This window comes from Solenopsis invicta, chromosome 15 (assembly GCF_016802725.1).
Source record: "Solenopsis invicta isolate M01_SB chromosome 15, UNIL_Sinv_3.0, whole genome shotgun sequence".
NCBI lineage: Eukaryota > Metazoa > Arthropoda > Insecta > Hymenoptera > Formicidae > Solenopsis > Solenopsis invicta.
The window spans coordinates 1,583,234-1,603,074 of NC_052678.1; the positions used below are offsets into that span (position 1 = coordinate 1,583,234).

At 36.4% G+C, this 19,841-nt stretch overlaps 1 protein-coding gene across 2 annotated transcripts in view; it reads right to left on the reverse strand.

Moving 5' to 3' along the window:
- Window positions 1-13,052, reverse strand: part of LOC105201712 (RB1-inducible coiled-coil protein 1) — a 51,565-nt gene extending 38,513 nt beyond the window's left edge. Inside the window, exon 1 of one of the 2 annotated variants that reach the window (XM_011169866.3) lies at window positions 10,993-13,052. In XM_011169866.3, coding sequence (XP_011168168.1) covers window positions 10,993-11,060 — 68 coding nt within the window. In that variant the 5' untranslated portion in view covers window positions 11,061-13,052. The remainder of the gene's footprint in view (window positions 1-10,992) is intronic. The other variant, XM_011169867.3, reaches the window with a different exon arrangement.
- Window positions 13,053-19,841: the final 6,789 nt, after the last annotated feature.

Consider the following 19,841-nt stretch of genomic DNA (forward strand, 5'->3'; position numbering starts at 1 on the left):
AATACGCTTTGCATTGCATCGACCCACGCTGAATGCGAAGTTGGCTCGCGTGATTTCACGCGGTGCGCAGATAGTCCTTATCGACTAACGTAAACAAACGAAGGTAACCGAGCGAGATATGAGTGGCTAGTGTTTTTGCGGATGCCACGTTGCTAATGAGGAATCGCCTAGCTCGGCGTTTAATCGCTGTGACGCTAGACCGCGTGGCGTGTTTATTCGCTGTTCACACTTGAACACCGCGCGCCCGTGGCAAAAATTGTTCGCGATAAATTGTATTCGTATCTGTATGTAGGAATTTTATCGGCGATTATACCGTTAATGAAGAATTTCATTGATGATTATACTGTTTGGAAACATGTTGCAAACATCTGATAAATCCTGTGTTGAATAACAATTTTCCTTGTTGAATAACACTTAAAAAACTACGATGGAAATGTTTGAAACTATGTCATTAAGCGACATTAAAACGCTTCGTAAGAAACGCTTCGAAAACAATGACGTAACGCTGGTTTCAGCGCGTATAAAAACAATGTCAAACGTTTTATTCATAAACAATTGACAAACATCTATAACAAGGAGATTTCTTGCGAATACTACGCAGCATCGCTATGAGGCGTAGTTCTCGTAAAAAAAATTTCTCATAAATAAAAATCAACACACAATAGAATGTAAGGCACAGTATGAAACTTTTCATCGATATTATAATAAAATGATTCTTTGCGAGTGATACGAGTGCTCAAAATTGAAGTCGAAGACAGAAGTAAATGAGAGATGTATTTTGACGATACAATTTTTCGTTCTGCACAATATTAATTCATACAGAAGTCTGATAATATCTAAATTGAAAAAAATTACTAAATTTTAATGGATGTTTGTTTGAATACTTGCAATAAAATATTTACTTACGCTATAGAAATTTTTACTCAATACAACAATGCTAGTCAAAATTACATTAGTGATTCTTGTACTAAATATTTATTTACATTAAATATTTTATTGCGAGTATTCAAACAAATGTTTATTAAAATTTAGTAACTTGTTCTCTCAGTGTAGAATCCCGATGAAAATAGTTTTATATTGAAAATAAGCGTTCGCGGAAAATGTTGCGTGATGTTTCTGGAAAGTTACAATTGTTCAAAGGATATTTAAATAAAAAATCCCCCGAACATTTACAACATTGTTGTCAACTTGGAAAACATCACACAACACTTCTCGAACGCCTATCAAACATCTCATAAACAATTTCATGTATGAATTTCCACCTCGTAAACACTTCAATAAACATTTTAAAACTCCAATTAACCATCTATTCAACATTTAAGCAAATATCATAGACTTTTAATAAAAACACTATTTTCGCCAGAGGCAACCGTAATTACTAAGCAGACACAGAGAATAAAAGCAAATCGGGACGAGGGCGCCCTCGCGAATTGACACAGATCATTAATTGACGGCAACGAACGGGGCCGATGACCGTCTCTACATTTCTCTATCTTAATTTACTGCCATACCCGGAAGACGAGCGTTTCAATATAGCTAGAGGGATAGTGCACAGTGAAAAATATTTTGTGTTTACATTAAAATCGATCCTTGCTCAAATTTTGGGGCTTGAGTCTTTTAAGACTCCTGCTAGCTCGATTGCAAAATCCGCGTTGACAATGGCGACTTAATTCAAAGCGGAAAAAAAATCACAATTTCATATCGACACAAAACTCACAAACAAATTATATATGTATACATTCAACGTTTGTGTAAAAAATGACATGTCAGAAAGCTAAATTACTCTTGCAATATACAACGTTATTTTTCTTTTTAATGAAGCACTTTTACATTTAAAATAATTACCATAGCATTAAAATACCCCGAAGACTAATAATTTCATAATATTTAAAAGCAAATATTTATTTCAATTCGACAGTTGTTAAACACTTTGATTTCACCCTTGATTAGACACAATTCGACATACATGTACAGAAAGAACAGTATTGCTAAAGTATTATATGTAAAAGTTTAGGTACAGATCTGAAAATAATTTACATCAAAATAATTATGTAAAACGCTCAAACTAATTACCAGAACGTCAACATTTTTGCTCATTATGCTTGAGCATTCCTTTTAATTATTTTGGTCCAACAAATTATTTCCAAATCTGTATCCAACTAAATTTTTAAATACTTCAGCAAAACGTTCTTTTCGATAATTTATTAATCACCGAAACAAAAGATAAGTTTTCCATATATCTCACAAGTTCTATCGATCACAAATGATATTTTACAAAAAAAAAACATGTTAATTTTTATGCACAAATTGTAAGAATTTTCTTGATGCATTTTATTTCTGACTTCAACATTAAAAAATGGATGTAAAATAAAGGGTCCTTAAATCCTTCTATATAAAACATTCTCTTACATCTACATGAAATGCGTAACAGAGCATAAACGTAACATAAGATTAGTGGACCAATGAGCATTCAGCATAAAGTCGCCATATTGATTTACATAAGATTCTCATTGGTCCAGCGGTCTTAGCTATGTTATGCCGTGCTATGCATTTTATGTAGAATGGGCTAAGGGGATTATAAATACCAGCCTTAGTGTAACCAACACACAATTTATGGGTAAATGAACAAAGAACATAAAAAGATTGTAATTTTGAAACGTAAATTCTAAGATAAATGAATAAAATATACACGTCGACATATTATATACGTTAATTTTACTAAAGAAATATGCTTCCACAATTTGTTTTAAAATTGTATTAGTGTTATATTTTCTTTGTGTTAATTTTTTACATAATAATTGTATTACTTTCTAACGTATATTCATCTCGTGTTGAATTAATAGAAAAATTAGAATGGACCGTTTGTGGCATGTGAAATGTGTGAAATTTAACACAAAGTTTTTTATAGCGTAGAGTACAGAGAGAAATCGTGGTACAAAAAGAAAGGTAAAAGAGTGCGCGGTCTATTATAACGCGGTCTATTATAACGCACTCCTTAGAGATTTGTATCCTACGCTTTTTTTTTTTTAAATATCTTGCCGACTATAATTAATTATAACATTTATACGCAATTTTTTTTAAATATAAACAACCACAAATACTTTCTAAAGATGTTAAAGTACATGTAAGAGTCTTAATAATTTTCATATCCCTGTACAACTGATGAAAATAAACGACAAATGCGAATGATCCGTAATTGAGGAACCGTAAAACAAAGATGCACGTTAAGTGCGTTAAGATAAATACAATCGGAAAGCTACGACGCGCCAATTCGGATTACAGAAGTCATATTGTGCTCCGATTACGCAAACGCTCTCGTCCATCGTCAAACGTCGTCGCCGGTAATTTTTTACCCAATTGACACTCTGACGTCACGTCACTCGAATATAAAGAGAGAGCCTTGTTGTAATCCGGTCGCTTCCCTTAGAACGCTGCGCATTAAGAGAGCTTGGCCGAGCAGCTCGTTTACTCAACGACACGATTCGGCACGCGTAACGCGGGACAATATAGAACGCGCCGCGAGCCAAATGATATATTTTCAGTGCACGCGTCAGAGTGTTCGCGCGCGTACGTTTCTCAAAAGCGCATAATCGCCTCGAGACGTAGAACGTGCTATCGATGCATTCACTAGGTCGATACGATGTCTCCATCCGCAACCGAAGGTCATTTATCATATGATAACCGCGTAGAAATTATAATCCCCTCCTCTTCCGCTCTCCGCCTTCGCTCAGCGTCGATCGTCATCGACGTGGACAAACGAGCGTAATAAATGGACTTAATAACTTTCCTTTTAGTCAGAATAGACTGTTTCCTGGCAGTTCTCTCTTAAAAATGAACGTAAGCAGCGATCATTATCAATTAGTTACCGTCCATGTATCAATAAATAATTATACGCTGCGCAAAAAAGTGGGCTTTAATTTTTTAGCCGCTGCACGTTAAAGGGCTACTCTAAAATTATCGACAGAATATAAAAACGTAAAGCAGTGCCTTGTGCACGATAACGCAGCGTTAGTATACATTCTGCAGTACTTCCGTCATAATTTGCATAAAATAACGATATTATAATTAACGGCAAGAAGCTTTGCCTGATTAAAATGTCAGCTGCTTTTATTTCTGCAAATATCTCGAGCCTTACTGAATATATATATACACGCACAGTGCTCTACAATTTGTGATTATTATTTTAATAATGAATACTTCAAATCGATATTACCGCGGAAATATTATGCGAGATTCATTTATTTAATATCAATGTTCCTGCATTGCATATGTTTCGTAAATTGCAAAATATTGTATAGTAATTTGAGCAATTTGAATAAGAAATGTATTTCTCTCTTCACAATTAAAATAAAATGGAAAGGAATAGGAGGGAAGATATAATAAAATTTTACTTTATATAACATTACTTATTTCACAAGCACGAATATATATTTGCGATACGCAATTGCACTTTTTTTTTAAATATAGCTAAATGCTTTTTTGCATCGATCGATTTTTCTTGACATTTTACATATTTTACATTAAAACAAGGTCACTGAAAGGAGAACGTTTTACAATATTTCACTTTTCATATTTCACTTTTTCTCTCTGAGAGCATATCAAAATAAAAAAGTACGAAATATCTCTCAAGGCATTCACTTTTCTTGCCAATGGTCTTGCTTTAACAACTACGTTTAAATTACAAAATGACGAGGGGACCGATTTTTACAAGAAAAAAAAAAATATATATATATACACCAATATATACACTTCAATTTAAAAGAAAGCGCAATTTTGCAGATTACAGGTAAAGATGTGCGATTTACAAAATTATGCACAGTGATTGCTATCTTTTTTACGAACCGCAGTATACATAAATGATATACATATTGCGATTTTTACTTTTATATTTTAAATTATGCATAATTTTGTACTATAAATACAATTTTAAATCACGTATCATTTTATATCGCATACACCATTTTGAATTGCAATTTTATGAAACAGAAAATTATATCGGTTTTTATTGCACGTTAATTGAATCGTTCGCACAAATGTATAAAAGAATTCTATAAAATATTTTGTTATACCAAATATGACATAATAATTAATAACAACTTGAACTTATTTAATTAAATTAGAAGAACTCTCTCTATCTCTCTCTCTCTCTGTCTCTTTCTCTTTCTCTAAATATTAAAATATATACATATATATATATATATATATATATATATATATATATATATATATACAAATATTTATTCATAATATGCAAAAATAAATTTCTTTCATATCTTGCAATAAATAAAAACTTGTGCACATAAATATAATAATTTTTATTTTAATTTCTTACTGTTTTAGTTTTACACGTTTAAAATTTTTTACACGTTTAAAATAAAACATCACACGTTTCATCAAATTTTCACGAGCTAATAAAGACAAATTGCAATCAGACTACTTAAATTATGTTTACTGTTAAAATAAGTATTTAGTAATTGGCGAACCAAATGGGATTCATAATATTTAAATCATATAAAATTGTAAAAATTTTTTACTTTTTACTATTTTCCTATAAAAATATTTAATAAGTAGACACAAGATTAATTATAAATCTGAGTTTGCGATTAAAAATTGTATCGCGTCGCGATTCAAAAAAGAAAATTGCGACAAATCGCAAAATTGCACATCTTTAGTTGCAGGCACATCGTACCTTCGTCTTTAAAAACTCCGTATGTAAAAGACATATTTCGAGTCGTTGGAATTTCCGGTCGCCGCAAAACGGTTGGAAGAAAGACGAGCTGTCCGGCCAGAGCGGTCGGAGTATCGAAAGAGCGGAGCTCGTTTGCATCATGCGCGCGTGTCATCAGCTTGGCCGAGTTTTGCCGTCAGGTCAAACTCGTGCGCGCCACGAGCCAACCCACACCCACGTGCGTCGTACCGCGCCGCGTCGCGTCGATTTCGTTGTGCATTATTTTCGGCGCGATGCGTCGCGGGCTATCCGGAAGAGCCTCCGCCGTCGCGATTCATCTAAACTCGGGTTTACAACAATAAACCTTAAGCCGTAAGAAATTAACCAATAACCAGGGTGTTTATTTAAATTATGTAAAAGGACTCCCTGAGAATTCTCGAATTTTCCAGGAATTTCATTGAACATTTAAAATAGATTAAAGAATTTGTTAACACAGCTTTCGAATAAATTTATTTTACTTTAACCTTTTAATGCTCGTTAATCGTGCAATCATGAAGAAAGCTACCACGTGAGTTTTGAATATTAGATTTGAGAAAATACTACAAAGAGAAAATATGAATTACAATAACTTTGGTATATATGTATATCGCACATATCTAAAACTCAATTTATTTAATATTAATTACTATGTTTAAAAAAATGACTATTATAACAAAAATAGTAATTAGCTCGTGTGCAAGTGATAAAAATGAAAATGGAGAGATAAAGACTGTAAATAACGAGCAAACAACATAGATAACAATTTGAATAATATTGATATGATTCAGAAATCTATTGTAACAATAAGTGAAAGTTTCAATTTCAGAGACCTCCTCAGTGCAACAATTAATATTCAAATAAATCAATTAGTAAAAGATTAAGATTGTATAAATTTACATTAAAAACCTGTTATAATAAAGTTCGTCGACAGTCCATGATCAATTAAGAACAACATAGGAACCGACAAAAAATTAACATAATGAGTAAGAATAAATAATCGAACGGAGTCTAAACAGTGATAAAAAATGTGCTCGTAAAAAACAGTCCTGATGTAAAACAAGTTACAATCTTTTCGTCGTTTCCAAATCGTCAATTAATCAAGTCTAGACATGTCCAATAATCGTTAATAAAATGTGAAATTGCCACAGGCAACTGTATACAATGTGTGATCGCTCTGTATTAAATATTACAATTAAAAAAAAAAAAAAATTAAATTAATATGTACTCAAATAATTGTTGCAAACTATTTGTAATAATCACTTACATGTAATCTTTTGTAAATTTGAAAGGTACTAAGTGTACTGAATCTGAAGTATACTTTTACTACTCCGTGTTTTAAAAAATAAATTATCTCAATAATAAAAACTTATAAACTTTCTAAAAAAAATTAGAAATACGAAATATTTACTGTTTTAAGTTTTCATTTGTATTCTGCTTTGAAAAAACTAAAAAAAAACTCTTGTATCTTTGCCATATGGAGCATTCCTCTATAAAAGGAGGCCATTTATGAATAGAATATACAATGCGTAGATAATTTACAAATAATGCTTATAAATCAGACGTAAAATAAAACATTATGACATGTGTTTTTAAAGTTTGTTAGGAAATAAGAAGGATAATTACATAAAAAATTAATGTAGTATTAAAGAGATTAATACGTGCAGATATGTGCACTTTGTGTGTTCTGCGCAGGCGCAAGTACTACCTCCCAATAACAAAGAATCTATGCGACAATAATCCCGCTAAAAGTGCCGTATCTCCCAACAGATGAGACTGAATCAAACTGAACAAAGAATATAAGAGCTAAGCACTACTATAATTTTGTTATACTCCATTATTCACTATTCCTCTACACGTATGTATCACGAAATAAGCCTTTTACACTGAAATAATCATGTTACGTAGATTATAAGCTACTTACTACTTCGACAAATCGATTTAATTAAGATTCAATTATGGTCATTAATATTAACAGAAAAAAAATTGAAATCACAATACAATGTAATACTAATGACACAAAGGCACATAACAAAGTAATTGGATAAATTAGCTTCCCCCTCTCTCTCTCTCTTTTTCTCTCTAACTCCTATTTTTCTAATTTCTGCAGCGTAAATCTTCGCGCAGTATAAACCCGGAGTTATTCTAAATGGCAAATAACGATTTGTTTGCAATAATCTAATTCACTAAAAGCACAGAATATTATACGAGACAATTAAACATACAATATCAATTTAGAATGATGTCTTTCATTGTCATTTATATTTTAAATGAAAATTTGCAAGTCACACAGGACGTGAATGTACATGGATGTCTATACTATACTTATTGTTAATCGACTGTCGACACTTTGTATTCAAGAAACAATGAATCGATTTTAGCAGAAAAAAGTAGATAGAATTTAAATTTAAAAGTAAAATTCCAAAAATGTGCCTAAGTTTAAAAAAAAGTCTCATGAAAATCCGCGAGATTTTCAAAGATAAAAAATTAATTTCTTAAAAATGTCGGATCTTCCCATAGTAAACACCCTAAATCACAGTCAAACTGGAGGAGAGTAATCGACTATAATTGGTCAATTTCTTGTGGCTTCGGATTTATTATTCCTATTGCAGACCCGCGGACTAAAGGGTCCCCAAGACGATCGAACAGTCCGTCTCTCGCCCACATGCATCGCACGGAGGCGGCACACTTTTGCAATTCGTTAGCCTTCGACGGATCCTTGGATACACACGAGGCGCGGTCGATTCGCGCGGCGTGTTAGAGAGTCGCTAAAAGCACGATTATTAACGCACGTTATTATTACCATCGCTAAGTATCGACACATCCGGAATCCAGCGCGATATAAAACGCGTATTGCTTCTTATGTAACTCGAGGAAACGAGGATTTACGAGAGGTTCTGAGTCGTTTAATGAGAGAAAAATATTTAACGTGAGGAAAATATATAGTCGCGAGATACATGAATAACTATTGATTGAATGAAAGCATTTGGAATTGTGTATATTTTGTATATATTTTTAGAGAAAGATTAGATTGTATGAACGCTAGGAAAAATACAGGACAAGAAATTGATTCGAAGAAATGGGTAAAAATAATGAGGTAAACAGTAGGGTGTGGAGACTGAGAAGTTAGACAACAAAAGGTAATATACTGCGGAAATTGCGGAAAGAGAGAGAAATATCATAGACGGAGACTTCCTTAGTATGAAGGGTATGGAGCTGTTTACATCCAAAGCCCTCGTGGGTGTGGAATTCCACACCCAGAATTCGGAGTATTTAAAAAGATATATTTTTTATATTTTTGACAAATGTTAAGAAATTTTAAGTAATTTGACAAAAAAAGTGATTTGATTATAATCATTACCCACGTTACATGCTGTAACACATCTAACAAAAAAGATAAAATACTTGTGTATTAGTGAAACTACTCTCCCTCGTTTGAATGAGATACTCTACATCCAGAACAGTCAAAAGTTTTCATTCCTGAGAAATATAGTTAGAGAAAAAGAAGGAGATGAAAAATGAGGGACAAGAGAGTTGGATAAAGCAATATTAAAAGTGTGATAAAGAAAATTTATAGATTAGAGATATAGATGTGTTAAGGCTGTATTTAATAAATAAGATAGGATTGTGTAGAGATAATAACACAGATTGATATTATTTATGTCCATTCCGATCCACGTAGATTAATTTTAATCACGGTTTAACTTGCTCTTTATCCTTTTTTTAATTCTAAAAATACTATAGTCTTTCTAGGATTCCTATAAAAGTTTGGTTTCAGCAAAAATTGGCCACATAACTGAATATTCGTTTTCGGTTCTGGCTAAAATTAAAAGAGATCATTTCGCTCGCTCGGACTCTATAACAAATCTTGTCTAGTGTGTGTTGGTATATTAGCGGTACTGCATACTTTAACAAAAGCAACTTTGCAATTGTTTTAAAAATCTTTAGTATAATTAATTTGTGTGTTCAGATCCGGCAGGAACTAAAGGCAAAAACCAATCGTATTAAAGGATCTTACAACAGTCGCAAAGCTACTTTTTCTGTTGAACACAACGATTCCATCACTAGTAATCACTAGAGGTGAGTTCCGTTATTCACTCGGAGTACTAAAAATTTATAGTACGCTGTTAAAAATGTCATTCAATGTATTTTTAAGTTAAACATTAAAAAAGGACATTAAATTTAATGTATCTATAACTGAGAAGTATGTGCATGAAATTTAATGCACTTTTGACAACTTTAAATGTTTCTTAATGTGGTGAAAATTTTTCTCAAAATTTTGTAGAATTTCTATATAATTTTACAACTTTCTCGGATTTTTTTACGAATTGGAACGCTTTTCAGAAATACTCAAAAGTTGTTTTCATATATATTAATTACAAAATATCCTAAGATTTTTAAAATTTTTTGTTCTATAAATTTTGATGAAATATTATAAACTCTAAAAAAGTTAAAAATATTTCTTTAGAAATTATGGAATGAGAAATCTTAGAATATTTCAGAATTCACATGTGTATAAAAAGTTAAGAGAATACTTTCCAAGTATACTTTCCAAGTATTTCTGAAAAATGTTCCAGTTCGTATAAAAATTATGAGAAAATTTCCATCAGCGACCTGCTTGAAATTTACTTACATTATATTAAATTCTGTTGCCGATTTTTAACAGGGTATATGTAACTATAAATTTTTAGTGCTCGCAATGGATTTCGGAATGCAGCTTAGAATTCATCTCCTAATAATGGAAGCTGCGTTCCAAAATGCATTGTCAATACTAAAAATCTATAGTTCACATTACGTACTGTAGCTTTTTCAGTAATAATAATGAATTTCGGAATGTCGTCAAAAACATTCCAAGTATACCATAGGCCTTTGTTTTGTTTTGTTTTTTTCGTAGAACCTTCTGCAGGGTTCAGTTTCCCTCTTTTTTCCTTTCGTGTTAAAGAAAAGGAGAGAAGAGATGAACCATGTAGGAAGTTCAACCAAAAGGAGCAGCATTATAACACAAGAATCGCATTACCATACGAAAAGAACAATTTTGCTGAAAGACGGATGCAAAAATAATTACGTTAAACCATTTAAAAAATTGTATCAAACGTTCAACTTAATTTGCTAAAACGTCAAAAATGTTTGCAGCAAAATGACCTACACAATTATTTTGATCACTCAACGCAAAATTATTTTCTGATCTGTATCTAGCTAAATATTTAAAAGCTGCAATAAAATTGTTCTCTGCGTGCACCTTTTCCTCTGATAAAATTCTACTCATTGCCGCGAGACATCCTACGTACCTTTGCAGTGCCAGCTTGATGTCGAAGGTGATGGTGGTGCCGGTATCAACGTGGAAGATGTAGAGCATGTTGCTTGTCTTGTGGTTAGGCGCCTTCTGGCGACACACGAGTAGAAACCACTACAACAACCTCCGTCACGAGGATCTCTCTCTCTCTCTCTCTCTCTCTCTTCCTTTCTCCACCGTGGGCCCTAGGCAGCAGCAGGATTGGCCCTCGGCTTGGACGGTTCCCTTAGTCAGCTCGCTCGGGGCCGTACCCCACGTTTTCGATCGTTCGCGAGGACGGCCCCCCCAAGACTATGCCGCATCGATCAACGCGATCCTCGCCGTCGATCCCGAGACGGATTCCCTGAGTGTTGTCGCGTCGCGTTGCAGATGATCATCCAGATATCCTTGTCTCTCGGTCGCGCGCGCGCGCGCGCGCGGAAGTGGACGAGATCTTCGATTGCCGATCGTCAGGAGACCGGAGAACTCGTGTCGTCGAGTCAACGCGTCTTCGAGTAGCGTCCGCGCGTCGTCGTTTCCTTTGTTCGCCGCGCCGCGACTGCAAGGGGAAAGTCAGCTCCTCGCTAAGCGCGCTCGAGCGTTCATCCGCTCGAAAATTCGCTCCGCGCTGCTTCCGTTGGCACGCGGGGGGAACGACGAGAGCAACGTCGTCGTCGTCGTCGTCGTCGTCGTCGTCGTCGTCGTCGTCGTCGTCGTCGTCGTCGTCGTCGTCGCCGTCGTCGTCGTCGTCGTCGGGGGTCAATCGCGCCTTTCTCGCCCCTCTTTCTCTCTGTTTCTATCTTATGTCATAATCCCCGCGCGATTCACGTCATCGAGCTGACTGCGATCAGCGCGTCGGGGATTTAAACACCCGATATACAATATATATATATCACAGTCCGTCTCGGGAGACAGAAAAAAGAAACGAGGACTTGGATCCTTTCCGTCGCGCTCACACCACCATTGCTCGCTCCCACCCTCGCGGAGCGTCGTCCGATCGTCGAGATCGATTCAGTTTTCTATAGTCGCGCGATGCGTCGCGCTACGTCAGACTTGACGAAAATCCATCTGGCGACGCGAGGCGCACGGCAATCGATTTCGATGTCGTCGCCGTTCTTTCCGCGGCTTTCCGTCTCGACGTTTCGGAAAGAGGTCCCCCCGCGCTGGCGAGGAGGCTGGACTTCGCTGCTCCGAAGTCTCGTGTAACGCCGAGCGACGCGTGTGTGTACGAGCGCGCGAGCGTTGGCCGCTGGAACGAGCGTAGCTGCTGCTCCCGCTGCTGCTGCTGTTGCCGTTCGTCGCGTCGCGTCGCGTCGCGTCGCGGATCAGCTGCTCGGCAAAACAAAGCACTCGCGCGCTGCGTTACGCCACCGCGTCCGCCGCCGCCGCGCTCTCTCGCTCGCTCGCCTCTCGATTCGAGCGACACCGCCGACGTTCATCGGCGACGACGACGGCGGTCACAACGACTCACAACGACACAACGACGACGACGACGACGACAACGACGACGATGGGGTTTGTTCGTCCGCTCGCTCGTCACCGTCGTCGATGGGTGGAGGAATAGATGCTGGCTTTCTTCCTCCCTGGAGAGAATCCGCGCGATTTATCCGGGACGACCGACGCCGCCCCGAGACGAGAAACGTGGGGGAGGGGGTCGCGAAACGGGAAAGCACAACAGCGCGACACAACACAAACAATGCTGCGCCGTGCGCCACTGACAGTCTATGCGCAGAGAGCGGTCGCGCTGAACAAAGAGACTCCGCTTTCCCCGCTGCTTTTCCTACGATGACGCCGCTCGCTCAGCTGCCTTCGTCGTCGACGGATCGACGTTGTTGCGGGCGGTGCGGATGTGTCAGGTTTACTCCGCGTCCGTCAGTGCGACCTGGCTTCCGAGACTTGGAAGGCTGACTTGGACAGCAGCCGAGAAATGCGTCGTCGGTCAGGGATCTCGCCTGGATATAATTGGATGGAAGGGAAAGGGGGGGGACGACGGGCGGACCTGCTCCGCACTGTCCCGTTCTACGTATCGCACTGACGCAGAGCGTCGCCAGCTGTTTACTGTCGCCGCTCCGATCGCACTCGAGCCGAGCACGGCGGACAGAACGTCCGTGGCGCGGTGGTGGGGAGCGTGTGATTCCCGTCGCCGCCACACCGCCGCGCAACCCGTGGCGCTGGCGTTGCGGTGGCCAGGGACGAACGCGATTCCTAAACTCCCCGGGCTAGACGTGTTTAGACGCATTTGATAATATATTTTCTTCTAGTTCGAGATATGAAATTATTACCAATAGTGAATAGAAAATGGAACGTATATTAACTAATCATATTTATTTTCAATTTTGATGAATATCTTTAATAAATAATGATTACGTTACAAATAAATAATTCTGAGCTTTCGTTTTTTAAATTATATATATTTAATATATGCACTTTATTTTTTACACGGTTTTTTATTTAGTTTACTTTCAATAATAAATAATAACATCTTTAATTTTTACTTCTGTTTTCGATTTGTTAATTAATAACCGTATTCAAGCTGTTACAGATATATTTTATTATATATTGTAAAAATATTGTCTTATTTAGTTACAGAATCATGTATTTAAAAATTTATGATTTTATTATAATTTTCTAATTTTTTTAAAACTGTTTACTGTTCGATATATATTTAATAATGTCTATTCATTCAGGGTAAAATAATTTTTAATTGATGAATATATTTATGTTCTATATTTTTGCTCAATATTTACAAGTCTACTCTCGGATCTTCAAACGTCTCATGATTTTTCACTTCGATCAAACTTTGATTCAATTGACGTATAATTCAACCGACAAAATTCACAATAGCAAGACGTCTAACTATATAATCTATTGTCTTTAAGTTAATATTTTTTTTTAATGAACATAAATCAATTATTATATCCACGTTGACAAAATACCGCAGGCACTGATAAATTAATAACAGTTTGGCCGAAGTCACACTTACGCCGCTGTAATGTTCCTACTCTCAAGATGTTAGATAATTAAAAAAATTGATATCCTTGCAAATCTAAAATCAAAATTAATTAATTCAACCACTCTTGATAGTCATTTTGGCCACCATTTTGAATCTACCATTAAAAATTTGCCAATTATGAATGAAAAATTTGAAGTTAAAATCGAAAATATTAATATGGAAATTTTCAAGGACTGTTTATTATCATCCCAGCATGAATTTTTTGTTAAAAGAATAAGTGTTAATTTTGACTGTTTTTTATTTCTAACTTATAATTAATAGAAAATACATATTTTTATTATTTATGTATCTGCACCTACACACATAGTTTCAAAAATACCAAATATGTAATATAAATCAATTATCAAATACATAAAAACATAAAAAACTACGACTAGAAAGATGTCTTTTACAGAGAACACTATGCATTAACTGTAAATTGAAACAATTAAGATGTCAAAACGAAGGTCTAACTTTGTGAATTTTTTGTGAAAAAAGTAACGAAAAGAGATTGAGAAATCATGTTTATTAAATTTAATTGTAAAGATTATACGATTCTTTATTTGAATAGGTTTTACTACTACGTCAAGTACTAAATATGTTTCAAATTAATAAATTTTATGTTATTATATTTTCTGATGATTCCTGGTGCAGCACATTGTAAACGCGAAGAACGACGCTATCTTTTATTATTTTTTAATAGAGTTTAAACGTCATATAGAGAAAAATATGATTTTTATAGTAGAATAAACAGGACTTCTCTATCTCTCTCTGTTTTTCCATAAAAAATTCACAAAGTTAGATTTTACTCTGATCTATGTGTATAATATATACCTTTTTCATTAGTACATAAAAAGAAAAAGAAAATTCTGTGATGAGGAAAAACGAGAACTCTCAGTGCAGGAAGTCAAAACGGAATAGAATCCTTAACACTTGAATAGAAATTTAAAAAAATTGTTTTATAAATATCGCAATCTCACGTCGGAAATAATATTATCCTAACGGAATCGGTCGATTGTAATCGCACAATAATAATACTCGTTAGACGTATCTCTAACGTTACAGGGAACCGTTGAACGCGTTACTTAAACTTAACCGTTACTGGGCATACACTTAAAAACACCTAGATAATTTATATGGCATAAAAGCCACGTTAAACCGCGGCCCTGCAAAACGGCGATCACGCTTGTGACGTCATCATGCGCATGCGTCGGTTCCTCTGTTGTGAGAATAATGTACGTCTGACCTGAGTGCACTGATGCTAGCTAAATCAAACGGCGGATTCGGAAAGCAAATATGTTTTTCTCCCTAATAACGTCTTTATATTGTGCTTGCGTCACAGTTGGTATCAGGTGATTGAAGATCATCGATTTAAATAACTCACGCAGTTCGCGTAACCCGCGTATGTACACTTATTACGGCGTTTGAGTCGGACTTGGAAACGCGCAATTCTACGCAATGCGTGTCACGCTCTGTCATCGGAAAAATCGTAAAGCTCCAAATATGTTTTTCTCAAGACCCGCCATAAATAATAAGCAATTTATCTGATACCGTAAAATCTAAATGATTCCTAAAGTCCTAAAGTTCCTAGGACTCACACAGCACAAATCTCTTAGGTCCGTATTATTCATAGTCATTTCTCAAATCTCAGACCCTAGTTTGTATTTGTTTTACCATATGCGAGACAAAGACAGACCGAGATCTGAGATTTGAAAAACGTCTCTGAATACGGACCTTAGGGACATATGTACATAGAACATTCAAAAGACGTACTTTCTAAGAACGTCCTTTGAATAAAGTGTGTTATGTGAGGAGAAGAATTCATAATTACTTGTCTTCGTCTCCGCATGTGCGCATTATGCTTTTTCCACAAAAAAATACAATGTGAGTTTTTCAAACTGCCCCGGCCGGCGATTATTTTTGAAAAGCTTTTCTATTCTTCTCAGCGGTTCTCAATCACGCGGCTCGCAAGAGCAAAGCTCCGTAAGAACTCGCGATGCAAGTGAAAACCAATATCGCTGTTTCGCTCATTCACCTTAATATTAAAATCGCCCAGCGCGTAACAACGCACGACGGAGGTTCTGCTACAGCTGTTCGATTCTTCGGTCGCGCTTGCGCGACCTCGTGATACGACCGCGCGTCGTCGTGTCGTTCCTCTTCTTCCCGCGCCGGGCGACAAAGCATATTTCGAGGCGCGCGATGAATGGGAGATATGGACGGAAACGAACGTCGAGACTTTCGAACGAGCAGCACGATCGGCGACGGTGACCATTCTGCGTCGTGTTTGTTTACCCTCCGCTCGACGCGATCGATATCCACTTCCTGTATCCGCTCTCACAATCTCTGTCTCTCTTTCTCTCCCTCCCTTTAATTCCTCTTATCCAGCTCTCCTCAAATCTTATCCAACTCGATCGCACAGAGATTACAGAAGACTCGAGGAAAACGCCACGATCCAAGAATATCGTAACTTCCTAAAATAACGCGACTACCGAATTCGCGAACATCCGTAACCGCTCGCGCGTATCGCGCGAGGTTCGACGACACCTCCGGGGCTCGAAGGTGAGACCACACACACCGAGCGATGCTGTAAGCGCTAAGCGAGAGCAGATTTAGCAACATCTCCGAGCGAGGTGGCAAAAAGACGTAGATGCAAGAGACTTGGGCAGATCGAGTCCGTAGTAGAACTTTTGATTTGGCCGGCGATGCCGAACGACGCAATAGAGCCAGAAACAGTGGGGCGCATTTGCGTTTTTTTCTTTATTATTTTCATGATAAGAGGAATGTCGCATCAATCGCGCTTCTTAGTTTTTGGATCAAGTTATGTCTCGAATTAGAGAACACATATTGAATTTTTTATCTCGAGCCGTGCAAAGTCTGATTTATATACAAAAACCGGATATAAAGTTGCGATTAGATAATTGAAAAACATAATTAAATTACATGTAAATAAATGTGTCTTAGATAAGACGATAATGACTTTAATTTTAATTTATTTACCAATAGATAAATTTATATATAATTTCATCTAGATAATTTTTAAATAACGTTGCTATTGAGCAAAACTTGGAAAAATTTAGGATGTGAAAAGAATATGTTTATATTTTTATTTTTTCAAATCTTTATTTTCTTAAAAACATTTAATCTCTTCGCGAATAATCTAATCCGATGAAAAATATTCTTCTTTGGATTTGAATCAATACAAGTAAATAAGAATCAAAATTAAAAAATAGAAGGAACATGTAACTCACATTATATAATGATTGACACAATTGCTTGTAAAAGTTTCCAAAGTTTCAATTATGGGGCAATTTTTATAACGCACCCCTACTAATTTGTGTAATTTTGACTCTTCCGCTATATGTTTACTAAAAAGTTATAGTTAACATTATATGTATATACTATAGATTTTCGTTACTGGTAATGAATTTAAAAACGTAATTCTATTATTACTCTGAGAAATTCTCCTGTTAAAATAAATAGCACCTTGGAAATTGAGACTAAGAATAACACTTTGTTCTCATAACTAGTTACATTATCTTAGATAATTTAAAAAGTATGTTTATTTTAATAAAAATAAAGATAATATATATTATAATAATCTAAATAAAGATAAAATAAAGCTGTTTCTTTATCGAAATAACTTTTATATCGATAACGGCGCCGACTGTATAATTATATAAAATCGTGCTTTGCACCAAGGTCTCTTTTTTTTTGTTAGTCGCGAATCAAGGACGATCAAAAGTAAAAGTGTTGCATCTCGGCATTTTCGGCCGAGGGCCGTTACGCGCGCCGGTCCGGCGGGGCAGAATTCGGTGATCGCGACGCACTTGTTGGCGGCGCAGACGTGACAACGACTAATTAGAATACAATGAAATATGTGCCTAGACGCTCTGAATTTTAATTCGCGAATGCGTTAAGCGCGGCTTACTGCGTCGCGAATAGCTCCGACGCAGTAAAGGCCGTTCTTGGCGTCGTAATTGCACGTGCACGTGGCAGTTGATAAGGATGTCGAGCTCGTGCTAAATATGACGTACCGGGGGAGCTGTACGTAATAGTGTGCAATCATACGCCTCGTAGACGAGAGAAAGAGAGAATGATTCCTTAGCAGATGAAGTCATTCGCGCACCCACACGCACGCACAACTCGAGAAAGCAAAATGTACTTTGAAAGCGCAAAAAATGATTTTATCAATTCACAAATGCGCAGCGCTGTCGTACGTACAACGTCGAAACGTGCATGTACGCGTATCTGTAGGAATATTTTCGAGTGATTTGTAGACAGAAAGACGCGCGTGGAACTCGAATTGATTATGCGCTCGGTAAGTGCAATATTGCGCGGTAAGAATCGCCGATACTTGACGTTTTGATAAAGTAAATGAGTCAGGCACCGATACGCTCGCACACATTGGCGACTTTCGCAGTGTCGCCGATCGGCGCAATGGCGCGTGGCGCTGCGAGGCCGTTTTGTTTTGTTAAATTTTCCTAGAATACGCGTCACGCGTTATCTTATTGGTTTTTTTTTCTTTCTTTTTACGTAGGCGCAGGTAGACGCGGCCGTGGCGAGATCGAGAATTTAATTTAACGTAAATGAATTAAGTGTGTAAAATCGGTCCCCCAGAGAGGCCGTACCGTATATTGCAATATATCAATCAATTCGCCCTCGGATGAGAACGCGGGGTCGACGTCAATGATTCTTTTCCCCTCGTAGAAATGCACTCGCGGAAGCGAGGCTTTTGCCACACGAATGGATTACAATGAGTCTCCGTAATAAAAAGTAATAAAGTGTAATAAAAAGATTGAATAAATGTTAACGAGCTTTTTTAATCCTTCCGTTGCATTTGACAGCATGCCCGCGAGTCTCTTATGCGTTTCTCGACGCATTTGAATTCATTTCCTCGGTTTCGCCAGGCTTAGGAACAGCGCATTTAATTGATGCGTGATCTCACGATTCTCGCGAACGCAAAGAATTGGCGTGTTTCGTCATCCTCGATGAATCTTCAAAGATCGCTCGACTGATAACAGCGCGATTCAGATACTCTTTCGAAACTCGCGAGGATTAAATATTAACGTTTCTGACGCAATCGAATTCCCAATTGACAAGATATGAGATATAGAGATCGACGAAAAAGATATACGCATTAGATTCGTGAAATTCGTCGTTCTAAGCGTCGTTCTCGGCAAACCGCAAGCATATGCAACATATGAATGTTTACATAAGCGCAGTAATAAAAAGAGAGATAAAAAGGAGCGTCTCAAGATAAGAGTTTAGTCCTGGTTAATTAACATAAATATTTATTTTACGTGGACTGATAAAGTTCTAACGATAAAATAGACAACATATAATTCTAATCGCACGCGTGTCGAATGATAAGAAAAACACAATTATTATATTTTTCAATTAACAATTAGCAATTCAATTCCTCTTACGTTTTTCTTTCGTTCAATAATTCACCATTAGGAATTAAAAAATTCTAGGAAATTTACAGATTTCAATCTGTTATTATATATATAATTCTTACACTCGTTCTTTCTCGCATTTGTAAAATATAAATATTAAAACGTTTCTTCTAACTGATGACGCATTTATATTTAGATAACTCGAGGTATTATTATGTACGGAAGTGTAACGTAGTAATAATATAAAACTGAATCAGAACTTCTTCTGTGGAAATTCTTATTTCTGGCTGTTTATACAGAGATGTTCATTAGAACGAGAACACTAACGAGAAGCAAAGTTAAGAGTACACGAACCGAATCTTCGTTCCAAAGGTTCAGCATGTATTATATTATTAGAAAATAGAGATAAGCTAGAGTGAGGTTGTATAATGAACTTTTATACAATAATAGCAGGGAGAATTACACATACAATAGAGA